Here is a 14,966-nt window from a genome sequence, read left to right as displayed (position 1 = left end):
AATTACAGAAATTTTCTTGTCAATACTTTTTTTTTTACTTTTCCTTCTGTCATTCAAAAACCTACGCTTTACCTTCTTAAAAAATAAAAAATATTCAAAGAAGAGGTGGGCATGTGTGTGGGCATGGACAAAGAGGTGGGCGAGGGGGAGGCGGTGGAGGGCAAGGCGGCGCGGCGGAGGGCGAGGCGGCGCGACTGAGCATGAGAAAGGATGAGGATTTCATGGGTATTTTGGATATAAAAAATAGGATATAAACGAAACCTTAATGGAACACTGACGGTGGAGGTCAAAGTGATCAATATTTTTTATTTTTTAAGAGGGTAAAAATAGATTTTTTAATGACAGAAAAAAAAGTGAAAAAACGGATATTAACAGAAGAATCTTCTATAATTTAGCCCAAAAAAAATTCATTTTTTCTTTTTTTTTCTGTTTTTTTTTTTTTTTGTTTTATGCTCATTTTGCCAGCTAAAAGTATACATTCTCCAACAAATATGCATGTCAGCTATATTTTGCCCTTATGCCATGGAATTTAATGCCCATTAATTAATAATAGTATACATGGGAGTGAGTGAACAAGTACATGTTAGTTTGTTTGGCTCAAAACGCGCTTCTCCCAAAAGCACTACACTTGGCATGCAAGAGAATAATTTTTTTTCCAAATTAATTTTCACTTATTAGGCTATATTTATAAACAAACTCTACAGCATTTTACAAATTAACTTGTTTATGTGGTTGTATTTAATTACAAATTCTACAGCATTTTACAAATTAACTTGTTTATGTGGTTGTATTTAATTAGTAAAAAGATATCGATCACGTGATAATTGTTGCATTTCATTATTGTTAGACACTGACTGTACCTAACGTAGTTGGCTAAGGACTTAATGACTGATACTCAATGTCCCAAGTTCTTGGATGTCGCGCTCGAAGCGGATTCTAAAAATAAATTTATCAAAATGTTTAGGGAGATGTGTTCAAATTTTTATTTTATTTTATTTTTTTTTGGCCACATTATCCCTTTCCCCTATTAATCCACCATTGCTTTCACAAAGAGATGGGGCTATTTGATCAAGAAAAAAAAAAGTTGATTTTTGTGGTAAAATGATACCAAATTTAGATCATATTCTCCACCAATTGATTAAGTTTCCAAAAGAAGATAATGTAGTAGCTGGTCTACACAAACAAAGAGATTATTTTTTTTCTCTATGCATATTGTTTGGTAAGTCACAAATATGGATTTAAAATGAGTTGTGCATGAAGTGGATTAATTCCAAATTAATTAGAAGTAAAATCAATAGGAACCCACATAATTATGATCTTCATGAATATAATGGCAATAAATAGAATATAATTGAGAGAAAACAGCATTACGTGCAATGAGAAAGTATAATAAAAAACCACCTATCTGTGTTTCCATAAATGATAATACGTATGTACGTTGCAATCATCAGGCTAGCGTAGTTTAGAGACTCAATATATATTAGAATATTTTTTACATGCATGTTTTCGACCCAAATAGTTCAATACTAAATGATCTGTTACAATGCTACATAAAGCTAATATTTCATACTCAATATTCTCCCTCACAATTTAGTTCGAGATAAATGGGAGAGGAGGGATTAAATGAAACTAGAAGTTTCATAGTATTAAAACTCAGGATCAGGATCTTTTACTGTAATGCAATTTGGAACAGTTGTTATTCCTTAAAAGCTTAAGCAGATAAAAAATAGTTGGACATGGAGTGAGAAACACGATAAATATTGTACAGGACGAAAAAGTATTGCGTGCACCTAGTGTATCAATTTGTCAATAAAGAGAGACATTAATACCAAATTCCATATATGTATCCAACAGATTCCATATTGTGATGCCTATTCATTCATTAGTATATATCCACAATCTCTATCAAATGCTAACTTTTCATGCTCTACATGAAGAGGAGGATATAGTATCCACAAAGTTTGCTTATTCTAAATTATTCCCTATTTATTCCGCCTTTTAATGCTTGTGATGCCCCAATAGTTCTACATCGTATGGAAAAGAAATTGTGATCAAATGATAATATTAGAAACAAAGGCTCTAATAACAGCAACTGTGCTTAAACATTTTGGGTCAGTGATTTTGGATCCGACGAGTTATCAGTACTAGTGTGTTATCATTCGATATCAGTCAGAAGTGTAAGATAAGTCTCACATCGACTAATGACGTCAAATTTGAATTTACCTTTTTACCCTTCTACAAGTAGGCAAAGATGGGCAGCTAATTGGTAATGTCTCTGTGCTCTTCCTAATATGTGTATGTTGAAGTAAGTGGGGACAATGTCCACATGTTTCTGCAACCCTGTCATGTGGTTTTCACAACCACAAAATAGTGACAGGTTAATTAATGCCTCAAATTAATTAATTTTGTAAATATTTTGGACTTCCTTTTTGTTTATATTTTCTATTTTTTCATATAATATATCACTAAAAATGACGAACAACTAAATCAGCATTTTTCACACCGATTATCTTGTCAACGACAACGTCGGAGTCCCCGAATCATAGTAAATAAATATCGTTAACTTGGTGTTTTGATTTAATCGTAGGTCGATTTGGATGCATGAGAGCCTGTTCAGCACCCTTTTTTTTTTTTTTTTTTTAAGGATAATTGTCTACATACTCTTCAAAACTTTAATAATATTTCATTTACCTTAACTTTTTTTTTTCTTTCCAGTATACCCCTCATGTGTTCCTCCGTTATTCCAAAATATTTCTGTAGTTACCACCCGTTAAGTTAATTTGGGTTAAATGTGAGTTAAATATCTACCACAATAAAATAAAATAAAATACCACTTTTGCCCTTAACTTAAGGGCAAATAAAAAATGTCGGTGATGGTAAAATAATATATTTGAAAAGACTAAAAAGTAAAATACTTTTTGTGCCCTTAGCTTAAGGCAAATAAGAAAAGTCGGTAATGGTAGAAGGGTATATTTGAAAGGATAAAATAGTAATTTTACAGAGATAATAGAGTTTATTAACAGATTTTAGCTAGAGTATATTATAAATAGGTTGGAACGTAAAAAGTATATTTTCAATATTAGCCTTCTAAGAGAGATAAATCAGAAAGTCGGAAACTTTTTAAAGGTATATAAGCAATTGTCCCTTTTTTATTTACTCAAAAAAGTATTTATTATTTATCAGATAAGGAGTATAGAGATTAATGTAAGGAAAACTTCAAAAACCCCGCCTTTGGTTTCATAGTTTCTCACATTGCCCCCCTGTGGTTTAAAATGTATCAAATTGCCCTCCTGTGGTTTTGTTTTTATCTTTTCGATAGATTTTTCGTTAATATTTCATTAAATTATATACAAAACACTTCAGATACTCATCTAGATTTATCAAATATTCACTTTAGTACCCTTTAATTTTAACTTTATCACTGATTTAAGGAAAAAAATATAATGAAATTGATATGAAAAAGAGAAAAAAGAAACCACAGGGGGCAAATTGATACATTTTAAATCACAGGGGGGCAAAGTGAGAAACTACGAAACCACAGAGGGGGTTTTTGAAGTTTTCCCTAAAATGTATAGAGGGACCATTTAGCCCAATATGTGTGATTTAACATTACCCGCGGCACGGATCGCGAGGAAGATCTTGGTGGGGGCCCAGCCCGTTGGGCTACAAAAATCTTTGGGCTTTCCCCAACCTTTTTTTTTTTTTTCCGCTGATCCCAATTTTTATTATTTGTTTCGATTAAGTCTTGTAAAAATTATCCCAATTTGGGTGTTTGGTTTCGCGAAAAATCAGAGAAAATTAGTTTTCAGAAAAAAAGAGTATTTCATAGAAAATATTCGTTTTCACAGTTTTGTTCTTCAGATAGAAAATTCTAAAATCAAAATATTTGTTTTCCATGGAATTTGCAAAAGCTTTTCTAGAAAATCACTTTCTCTGATGACCAAACAGAAGAATAAAACTCTTTTTAGTCCGAAGATCATTTTCGAGAATATTTTTTAAAAATCCAAGTAACAGTAAAAAGCCAGGTTGCAAAAATGAAAAGGTTGGGGGCCAATGTTGCAATTAGCCCTTATATTTTTCAGCGCAAATTTTTTGTTTTTAAAAAAAAGTGAAAAATATTGCCATTGTTCTTCTATTATACTTATCTATTTTGAAATGCGCACGCAGAAATTAATTCATTCTTTCGACGTCTTAAACAGCATCTAAGATAACAACTACTAATTTTGACAAAAAATAAATCTTAAAAAATTAGAATTCAAATTCAAATTTTATTATTGGTAAACTAGTCCAAAAGTGTTGGAGAAAATAAGGAGACAAAAAAAAATAATAAATAAATAAACAAGCATTTGTCCACCTAAGAAAGCGGCACGCGTTCAACGCCTTGTCACCTTTGACCACCTATTTTTGTTTATTTATTTATGGATAAATTTTAAATAGCGTCCCTCGTTTCGCATTTTTTCTCTTTAATACTCTATAATTTAAAGTGCATTAATTTATTTCCCTATATATATATATATATATATATATATATATATATATATTCGTCAGCTTCTCCACCAAAATTTCGTTAAATTATATATAAAAAACTTCGGATATCCCTAGGGATGTCAACGGATCGGGTTTGAGTCGGGTTTTTAAAAACCCGAACCCGAACCCGAACCCGAAAATCAAATTAAAATCCGTACCCAAATCCGAACCCGACGGGTTTTAAAAATTCATACCCATATCCGTACCCGACCAAAAACCCGAAATCCGAACCCGGACCCGAACCCGACGGGTTTTAAAAATTCATACTGTTAAATAAAAATCAAAGAAATAAAAATTATTAAATATTTTATATATTATATAAATAAATAAAAATAAATTATGTATATATATATAATTTATTCGGGTTTGGGTTCGGGTTCGGATTCGGGTCGGGTTCGGATTCAGGTCGGGTAAATATAAAATCCATATCCATATCCATATCCGTCGAGTTTTTATTTTCTATACCCGTAACTGAATCCAACCCGTTTAGCTCGGGTAAACCCGTCCCATTCGGATTCGGGTTCGGATAATTTTTCGGGTATTCATACCTATTGACATCCCTAGATATCCCACCTAAATTTATCGAATATTTACTTTAGTACTTTTTAGTTTTAATTTTGTCACTGATTTAACGAAAAAAAAATAGCGGAGAGGATAATAAAAAAAGAAAAATGAAATTAAGGGGTACTGAATTGATACATTTTAAATATAGCGTGAAGTTCTTTTTTTATTTATTAATATATTCGATTTGGCTACAAACTCTACAACATTTTTTCAAATTTGTGGGGTTTTCAACGGCCACCAACGCGGCTAAAAATTTAGAACTATACGGAAAAAAAATTTAGAACTATAGCTAAACTCAACACAACCTCCTCCAATATATATAATCAAAGTAAGAATTTTGTTTCAGCGCATTAATTCCATGTGCAAACCACGGGCGCCGCCGCCCGCCCGGCTCGGCTTGTGCTCATGTCGTGCGTGCGTTTAATTGAGAGTATAACTCTCATTTTTTTCCAAACAACTAACTTGAGGAATGAGGCAATACATAAATCACAACAACTCATTTTTAATTTTTAATGTGGGACTAAACCTCGTATATGAAAACTTTAGTTAAGCTTCTAGAAAAGGCCCATTAAATATTGTGCTGCCCAAGAGGCCTAAAAAATTTTAAATCACCAAAATCCTAATAAATTTTAACAGTTTCTTCATTCATTAATTTGGGAGCTCCAATAAAAGAATCTTCGATTTGAAGTTTCTGATTCTAATCCAACAAAAAATTAAAAACTTTTTAAATATCTCTCCACTCAAATACCAATTCAATAACCTCAGTCTCTAAGATGGATAAACATTAAAATGGTCCAAAATGAAACTTATCAATCCCCACATATATAACAAGGGGTTTTTCTTTCTTGGTAGTGGGTACAAAAGAATAGCAAAATTAAAGTAATATATATTAATTAAGATATAAAACCAAGTTATGGTAAAAGTGACAAAAAGAGAAGGGTGAAATCCAACATGTGTTTGAGCTTATCTTTCTTTATCTTTCTGGAAAGTGCAAGATCATACATGTTTCATGCATGTTTGGAGAATCTTCCAACATGCACTCCTTATCTTCTAGAAATATTCTATACTTCTTAGCACCAAATTTTTAAATTATATTTTGGTAGAAATATATATAAAAAAAAAATTTATCTGAACTCTGGTTCATTTTAATTCCACTATCCAACCTTTTAAAATTTTAATTTTAGCATCCAATCTTTCAATTTATTTAATTTAAATAATTTGATGGCTCTTGAAATACAAAATTTCACCAGTAACGAACCTTTTGAACTACTAATTTTTCGATCATAATCCACCACCTCTACGTATCAATTAAGTGAAATCTTAAATTCTTCATGTCGAATAATTATAGAAAGTTTAATTTTAGCCTAGATGTGATCAAAGAGTATTCAAATATTCAATCGAATCAGGCCCATCAGAATATTTAGGCTTGACCAGATCTATCGTATTATGAGATAAGTGCTACACTAGTTAAATTACAACACATATGTTTAAAAGTAGATATTCTCTGTCGTATCACCGTCGATATTTTCAACCGATGTCGATGAGGAAATAGATTCTTTGTCGATTAGATGAGCATAAAATCTCTAATACACTTAAAACCTTTTTATTTTTATTTTTTTTAATATTTTGAGAATTTATTAGAGTTTGGTTTGTAGAATAATTTGGTGACCCAATCAAGTCAAATTAATATAGACCGTCCATTAATAATAAAACAAAAAGGAAAATCAAACGGTCCAAATTAACGGAGACGCTTCACCGAATCCCCCGCCATCCGACGCGAATCCGACGTGTCAATGGATTAGGCCAATCCGGACACAGCGAAATGGCGCGAATATATAAATTGGCGGAAAAAATGTATGGAGACCCCTCAACTATAGACGGTTCTGAAATGCGCCCCGGAACTATACATTTTATGAAGACACCCCTCAACTATACGAAATTTTGAGATAGACCACTCGAAGATTGGTTTTTTTATTTATTTATTTGTTTTTTTTAACTATAAAATCAATAGTTTTCTCAAAATATTGATTATTTTCCTAATTTAACTAAGTAAGCTAACCGTTATGATCAATTAAAGTCATTGAATTTGATAAAATACGCAAATTAAAAAATTTGATCAAAAGAAAAATAGTTAAGGAGTTGTTTGATTTTTACAAAAATATTAAAAAATAATTTTCTGACTAAAGAAGCTTTTTTTCCTATTTGATTTTAAGAAAAAATAGTTTTTTATTTTTTTTCAGATTATATAAAAAAGTAATATTCATGTTTTTTTAATTCGATCCAAAAAATAAAAATTGTAAGGAAAAAAAAAAAGGTGTTTTTCATGAATTTTTTTTTTTGGGGACCAATTTTCCACGTTTTGTTTGGGGCAATGTCGGTGAGGAGTCGATTTCGAAATAGCCAATAGTACAGGGACTAGGCGTACAATTCGCCACAATACATGGACGTTAACGTCGAATCTAACGGAATATTCCGACCGTCTCCTCCGATTCCAGTTCGAAACGTGACAAACGTCTCCCTCCCCCCAACGGACTAACGGCGNTTCATGTCGAATAATTATAGAAAGTTTAATTTTAGCCTAGATGTGATCAAAGAGTATTCAAATATTCAATCGAATCAGGCCCATCAGAATATTTAGGCTCGACCAAATCTATCATATTACAAGATAAATACTGCACTAGTTAAATTACAATACATATTATGTTTAAAAGTAGGTATTCTTTGTCGTATCACCGTCGATATTTTCAACCGATGTCGATGAGGAAATGGATTCTTTGTCGATTAGATGAGCATAAAATCTCTAATACACTTAAAACTTTTTATTTTTTTATTTTTTTAATATTTTGAGAATTTATTAGAGTTTGGTTTGTAGAATAATTTGGTGACCCAATCAAGTCAAATTAATATAGACCGTCCATTAATAATAAAACAAAAAGGAAAATCAAACGGTCCAAATTAACGGAGACGCTTCACCGAATCCCCCGCCATCCGACGCGAATCCGACGTGTCAATGGATTAGGCCAATCCGGACACAGCGAAATGGCGCGAATATATAAATTGGCGGAAAAAATGTATGGAGACCCCTCAACTATAGACGGTTCTGAAATGCGCCCCGAAACTATACATTTTATGAAGACACCCCTCAACTATATGAAATTTTGAAAGAAGATTGGTTTTTTTTTTTAATTTATTTGTTTTTTTTTAACTATAAAATCAATAGTTTTCTCAAAATATTGATTATTTTCCTAATTTAATTAAGTAAGCTAACCGTTATGATCAATTAAAGTCTTTGAATTTGATAAAATACGCAAATTAAAAAATTTGATCAAAAGAAAAATAGTTAAGGGGTTGTTTGATTTTTTAAAAAAATATTAAAAATAATTTTTTGATTGGAAAAGTATTTTCTCCTATTTGATTTTAAGAAACTATAGTTTTTTGTTTTTTTTTCAGATTATATGAAAAAGTAATATTTATGTTTTTTTAATTCGATCCAAAAAATAAAAATTGTAGGGGAAAAAAAAAGGTGTTTTTCATGAAATTTTTTTTGTGGGGACTAATTTTCCACGTTTTGTTTGGAGCAATGTGGCCATGTGGGTGAGGAGTCGATTTCGAAATAGCCAATAGTACAGGGACTATGCGTACAATTCGCCACAAGAAATAGACGTTAACGTCGAATCTAACGGAATATTCCGACCGTCTCCTCCGATTCCAGTTCGAAACGTGACAAACGTCTCCCTCCCCCCAACGGCCTAACGGCGACGGCGGTGGGCCCCACGGAATATCCCGAGGCATAAACCCCCCCCTCTTCTTATTCCGCCCCTACCCTCTTCGCTTATTCCCACTCCTACCCCGAATATTCTTATTCCCCCCCCCCCTCCCCCCTCTTCTCCTTTATAATCATCCCCTCCCCTCGATCCATCCCCCTCAAACCCTAACCCTAACCCTAATCTCTCTCTCTCTCTNTTCACTCAGGGGGGGGGTAGGTGGTTTAGGGTTTTTAGGGTTTAGCCTCGCCGATCCTAGCTTAGTCCCGATGCAATGGAAACCCCTCCGCTCGCCTCCGCTCCCTCTCCCTCCCCAAGAGGCCCTGCTCCAGCTCCGGCCCCTGCAGCCGCTGCACATGCCGGAATTCGCGGTAACCTCCTCCTCCTCCTCCTCCTCCTCGATATCTTGTCTCTCTCTCTCTCTCTCTCTCTCTCTCTCTCTCTCTCTCTCTCTCTCTCTCTCTCTCTAATCCCAAGGGGGATTCGTGGCCGTTCATCGCAGGGGCGGAGATGGTGAGATCGGCGCTGAAACCGGCGAGATTCGCGGTGATCGGGCACCGGGGGAAGGGGATGAACGCGCTGGCCTCTCCCGACCGTCGGATGCGGGAGATCAAGGAGAACTCCGTCCTCTCCTTCAACGAGGCCGGGCGATTCCCCGTCGACTTCGTCGAATTCGACGTCCAGGTACATACACTTCCTCGATCGACGCCGTTAGGGTTTCGTTTCGTACCTCTCCGTCGTCTTCTTCGTCGTCTTCTCCGATCGCCGTTGTCGTTTTTTTATTTTCTTCAACGCTTTTTTTTTTTTTTGCGTGGACCCTGTCCGCCACGTCGCCCGTGGAACGCCCGTAAAAGATGGGAATCCAAGTTTTCTTGGAATTTTAAAAATTTAAAGTAATTTGATTTTTTGTACGGTGAGGATTGAGCTAAGGTGAGACGGACGGTCGATGTTGCTTGAAGGGGGTCAACGGATGACGTGGCGGACCCGGTCCAGGGAATAGGTTTCGTTTTGGGACGGGAGGGGAAGGTACGCGGCGCACGACGCCGCCGCGCTTTGTTCGCCAGGTGATGGAGGGTTAGGATTGCGCCGCGTGGCGGAGGCGAGCGCGTGGACGGTGGGGATCGTACGAGAAGCTGCGCGGGGTTACGCGGTAGTGGATAAGGCGGGGAGAAGAGGGGGAGAGTCACGTGGCCTTGTCCGGAGAACGCGGGAGAGGGCGACGACCTCTCGTCAGAGTGCGCCACGTGGCGAGACGAGCGCCGTTTGATCGGTGTTCGCGTGATGTATTATCGAGTTTACGACCGTAGGATTTCAAAGAATTAACGGATAGGATCGTAGGATGAGGTGGTGGTGATTCGTTAAAACATCACCTTGATGGGTTCACATCGTGATCTGACCGTTGATGAGCCGTACACGGTGTACAATCATCAATCCCCGTTATTACCAAAAACGTGGCTGGGTAACAAACACCAAAAAGGCTATATTAAGAACTTTACGTTAAAAAAAAAGTTACAAAAAATATTATTAATGGCTTTTGATTAGAGTAGGTGGTTAAAAGCTATGGTACTTATCTGAATTGTAGTCCATTTTTACTCAATTATTCAATTTTTTAAAATTTTAAGTTTAATATTCAATCTATTAATTTGTCGGTACTTTTGATTTTAAAATTATTATGAGAATTATACAAAATATATTAATTAAATTTGTAAAATAATTGATATATATTTGAATTTTAAAGTTGAAATGCCACTGACTAATTCAAATTAAACAAATTGAAATGTTAAATAATAAAATTAAAATTTTGAAAGATTCAAAATGGTTTGTAGTTCAAAAAAGTTTTATAGGGTTTTAACTCACTAAAACTTGGTTGGTAACCAACACCAAGGTTATATTAAGAATTTTAATTTACAAAATATTATTAATGGAATTAGATTAGAGTTGGTGGTCCAAGTTTTTTTTTAATAAAAAGAAAGTGCTTTAAATAGCTTCAAATTGAGATGGTCATATTTATCTTATGTGATTTGTACGTACTCAATATATATTCATTAATATCAACACTTGAAGATTATTTGCACGTTTCATATCTCTTTTATGCGATGCCTCAAAAAAAAAGACTAAAATATATTTGTTGAGTAGACACATAAATATATTTTGCTTCATTTTCCAAATGTTTCATGCTACGTATTCTAAAGTATATACTAAAATATTCTACATGTATTTTTTTCCTTTTTTTTTTGGTATAATTAATTAGGTAGAAGCTTAGAAGAGAATGCCATTTTTGTAGGTGACCAAAGATGACTGTCCAATCATCTTCCACGACAACTTTATACTCACAGAAGAGAATGTAAGATTCCCTTCCAATCCAATCATTATTTGCAATTATTATTTCACATCAATTATTCTACTCTTTTCTCAAAATTATTATTATTATTATTATTATTATTATTAGTAGTAGTAGTAGTACTAATTTCGCTCTTTAAATTAATTTAGGGTCAAATGTCTGAGAAGCGCGTCACAGAGCTAAACTTGGAAGAGTTTCTTTCCTATGGGCCACAAAAGGAACGTGGGAAGGTGAACACTCTCTCTCCTCTATCCTATCTTATCAAAAAATTTAATATAATTAATTATGAAGCTTTAGTTATTAAATATTTTTCTCCAAATGTGTATATATTTTGCTAATATATACCTTTTATCCGTGAAATATAAGTATTTTTAATTATATTTAAACATCTTTGATCTTTATTTAATAATTCGTATTGTTTTCATTCTACATAAACCATAGATTATTGCAAAAGGTTGACAGGGTGTAATAGTCCAAATGGTGAAAATTTTGTTTGCCTCCCCTGCATGCCTTGCCAGGGGTATCTACGGAAAAATCTTCTTTGCATGCATACTATCTATATTTGCACTGATACGCATGCAAATGCCAACTTTCTTTTTATTTGTGCAATTTTGCATATTAATTTGCAGCAGCATGCAAAAAAAAAAAAGAACCAATTAATAATTGAAATTGTAGCAATTTAATTAATAATACTAATGGCTTTTGCAAATTAATAATTCTGATTTTATGTTTTTATTTGTGAGCTTAGGTAGGAAAGCCACTGCTTAGAAAGACCAAAGATGGGAGGGTTTTAAATTGGAATGTGGAATCTGATGACCCTTTTTGCACACTACAAGAAGCCTTTGAGAGGGTGGATTCCCACCTGGGCTTCAACATAGAGTTGAAGTTTGATGACAATCTTGTGTACCAAGAGGAAGAGCTTGCCCACATTCTTCTAGTCATCTTAGAGGTTGATTTCCCCCTCTCTATATCTTTTCTCTGTTCCGTATTGCCGCGCACTTCAATGGCTTGAGTTTACTATTCTACCTTTTAGTTAAGGACCTTTTTGGTTTGTTCTGTAGAAATATGTACAAGATTGTTCCCGAAATGTATTATCCGAAATATGATTATGTTCTATCATTATGGATATTCTAGTTGCATTGGTCCTTTTCATTGTATTAGAGAATTGAACTTGATTTGATCCTAATCGCCGGTTTATTTGTTTTAGCAGGTGGTTTTCAAGTATGCTAAAGAAAGGCCCATCATATTCTCCAGCTTCCAACCTGACGCGGCACTGGTAATGCGCAGATTGCAGAATACTTATCCTGTAAGTAGCTATTCTGTGCATTCACTTTCTCAATGTTCAATTTTGGTACCAATATTTGTCATAGTTGTTGGATACAGTTGTTTCGATCAAATCGCGTCATTTCTATGACGTAAAAGACCAATACAGTTTAATAAATCGAAGGCATTGGGATTCGTGTAGTATATCGACATCGTTATTGATTTATATAACTCCTGTACCAGGTCTTCTTCCTTACAAATGGAGGGACAGAGATCTACGGCGACGCCAGAAGGAATTCTCTCGACGAGGCCATCAAGCATTGCCTCACGAACGGCTTGCAGGGGATCGTATCGGAGGTAAAAGCCGTGTTCAGAAACCCGTCGGCGATTCCCAGAATCAAAGAATCGAATCTCGCTCTCCTAACTTATGGCCAACTAAAGTAAGCCTGAGTCATTGCAGTTTCATCCTGTAATAATAAGAAGCTGGTCCCTTCCTGATGCAACTAACATGCTGTGTCTGTTTACAGTAATGTTCCGGAGGCGGTGTACATCCAACACCTGATGGGGATCAACGGAGTCATAGTCGACCTCGTACAGGAGATCACCGAAGCGGTGTCGGAGTTCATCAACCCTGAAACAGAAGCAGCAGAAGCAGATGGTGATAAACCTAATTCCAAGCCCAACTTCTCACAGCGCGAGCTTTCGTTCCTGCTGAGGCTTATCCCAGAGCTGGTGCAATAACAACATCATTGATAGTGTTCCTACACACTGCATACTTCGATTTGGATTTGTCCCTTAAATTAAAGGGAAACTTGTTGTATAGTAGTATCTGATATTTTAATCCCCCGAGTGAAGAGTTTTAGATGATATGGGGGGGGGAAGAAGCAGCATAAAAAAGCACAAGTTTTGCAGCTTATTCTGCAAGGAAATGTTTGCGAGGAATTTTACAGTACTTGAAGATTGTAATCTTTTACGAGAAATTGAGATGTTCTTGTTTGATGGAGGGGGAAATTAGGTTGCGTTTGTGAGGGATTTTACGGTATTTAAGATGTAAACTTTTTACCAGAAATTGAGGGGAGAAAAAGGGTGTTTTAAGCACTTTTGGCTTTTGTATTCTTTTTCTTCTTCTTTCACTTTTTTTTCTTTGGCTTGTTAATTAATGGCTTTGGATTTTGCTTCGATAAATTAAGTTTGTTGAGGACGAGATTAAAATGAAGGTCAAATTTGTGGACTAAATCGAAATTCTGAAAATGAAGTTAAAAATAGACTCAAACTCTTGGAAGTAAATTGTTATAGTTAAATCCAAGGACTACATGAGTTGAAAACCTAAACAAAGAAGGGGAAAAAACAAGAGAGAGAGAAAAAGAAATATACCAGTTTGAAGTTACATCATTCAAAATTTTATTCGAATTCAAATCTGAAAGGGTCAAATATGCTCGTTGCTGAACAGATATGATTTTGGAAATGAGTATAAAAAAAATAAAAAACCAACTAATTGGGAATCCGGATATAGATTTTGTCTGTACTCGATCCGAACCTGAATCCGAACCGAAATAGATTTTACATTATATAATCTATATGAATGTTAAGATGTTATATTTAAATTTATATTTTTGAAAATTAAAATTTAAACATAATATATTCTGAGATATGGTAAAAAGAAATGATTATTTTGTATTTGGATTCTCGGTTTCAAATTTTGAATTTTTTGTCAACTTTGATTTTGAATATGAATTTCCAAAACCTGCCAGGTTCGAATTTGGATTTTTAAAAAGTCACCCGAATCAAATCCGTTGATATTTCTAGACATAACTTATTTTTATTCAAAATTTTATTATTTTACATTACCCTAATGCGTTTGGTTCGAGTTATCCTGCCAGGATTACAGGCAATCCTGCCAGGATAACTGTGTTTGGTTAATCCGCCATGTAATCTAGTCGTTAATGTAGCATTACAAATCGAGCAGGATTATATCAAAAATATTAACGGGAGGGGGGTCGTGTATCTTGCATTACTGAAACCCGTTAATACGACATATTATGTAAAATGACAATTTTACCCTCTAACAACCCCAAATCTAATTAACAGTATTATTTTCATCTCTCTCTCTCCTTCCCCCCTCTCTCTCGCACGCCACTTTCTCTCTCTCTCTCTCTCTCTCTCGCGCACGAACACCTATCATCTTCTATTGCGTCGTCCTCCCAGGTAATCATCATAATCTCCTTCCCTCCATTCGTCATATTCTGCCAAAAATAATATTGAAATGACCACAACAAGGGTAATTTTGAAAAAAATCTATACTTTTATGTCAGGATTATTAAATTTTATAAACTGAACCAAACGTATTAATGCTATAAATACTGTAATCTAGTATTACATTACTGCATTAAACCAAACGCGCTAATGCAGCATCAGTAGTAATCTCACGCCGAAATCCAAAATATCTAGATATGTTGAGATACTTTGTAATATTACATAACTCGAACCAAACGGGCCCTAAAAGGATA

The 14,966-nt window shown here is 34.6% G+C and overlaps 1 protein-coding gene across 1 annotated transcript; it reads left to right on the top strand.

The window, feature by feature from the left end:
* LOC109726688 (glycerophosphodiester phosphodiesterase GDPD1, chloroplastic-like) lies at positions 9,338–13,585 on the top strand. Its single transcript, XM_020256451.1, has 7 exons — positions 9,338–9,539; positions 11,140–11,199; positions 11,346–11,426; positions 11,945–12,145; positions 12,407–12,502; positions 12,703–12,899; positions 12,987–13,585. Exons 1-7 carry the CDS (start codon positions 9,366–9,368, stop codon positions 13,198–13,200), a joined length of 1,023 nt encoding a protein of 340 aa, XP_020112040.1. The 5' UTR covers positions 9,338–9,365; the 3' UTR covers positions 13,201–13,585.

This window comes from Ananas comosus, linkage group 21, assembly GCF_001540865.1.
Source record: "Ananas comosus cultivar F153 linkage group 21, ASM154086v1, whole genome shotgun sequence".
NCBI lineage: Eukaryota > Viridiplantae > Streptophyta > Magnoliopsida > Poales > Bromeliaceae > Ananas > Ananas comosus.
Note: the sequence above shows the minus strand (reverse complement) of the source record. Positions and strands in the feature narration are given on the sequence as shown.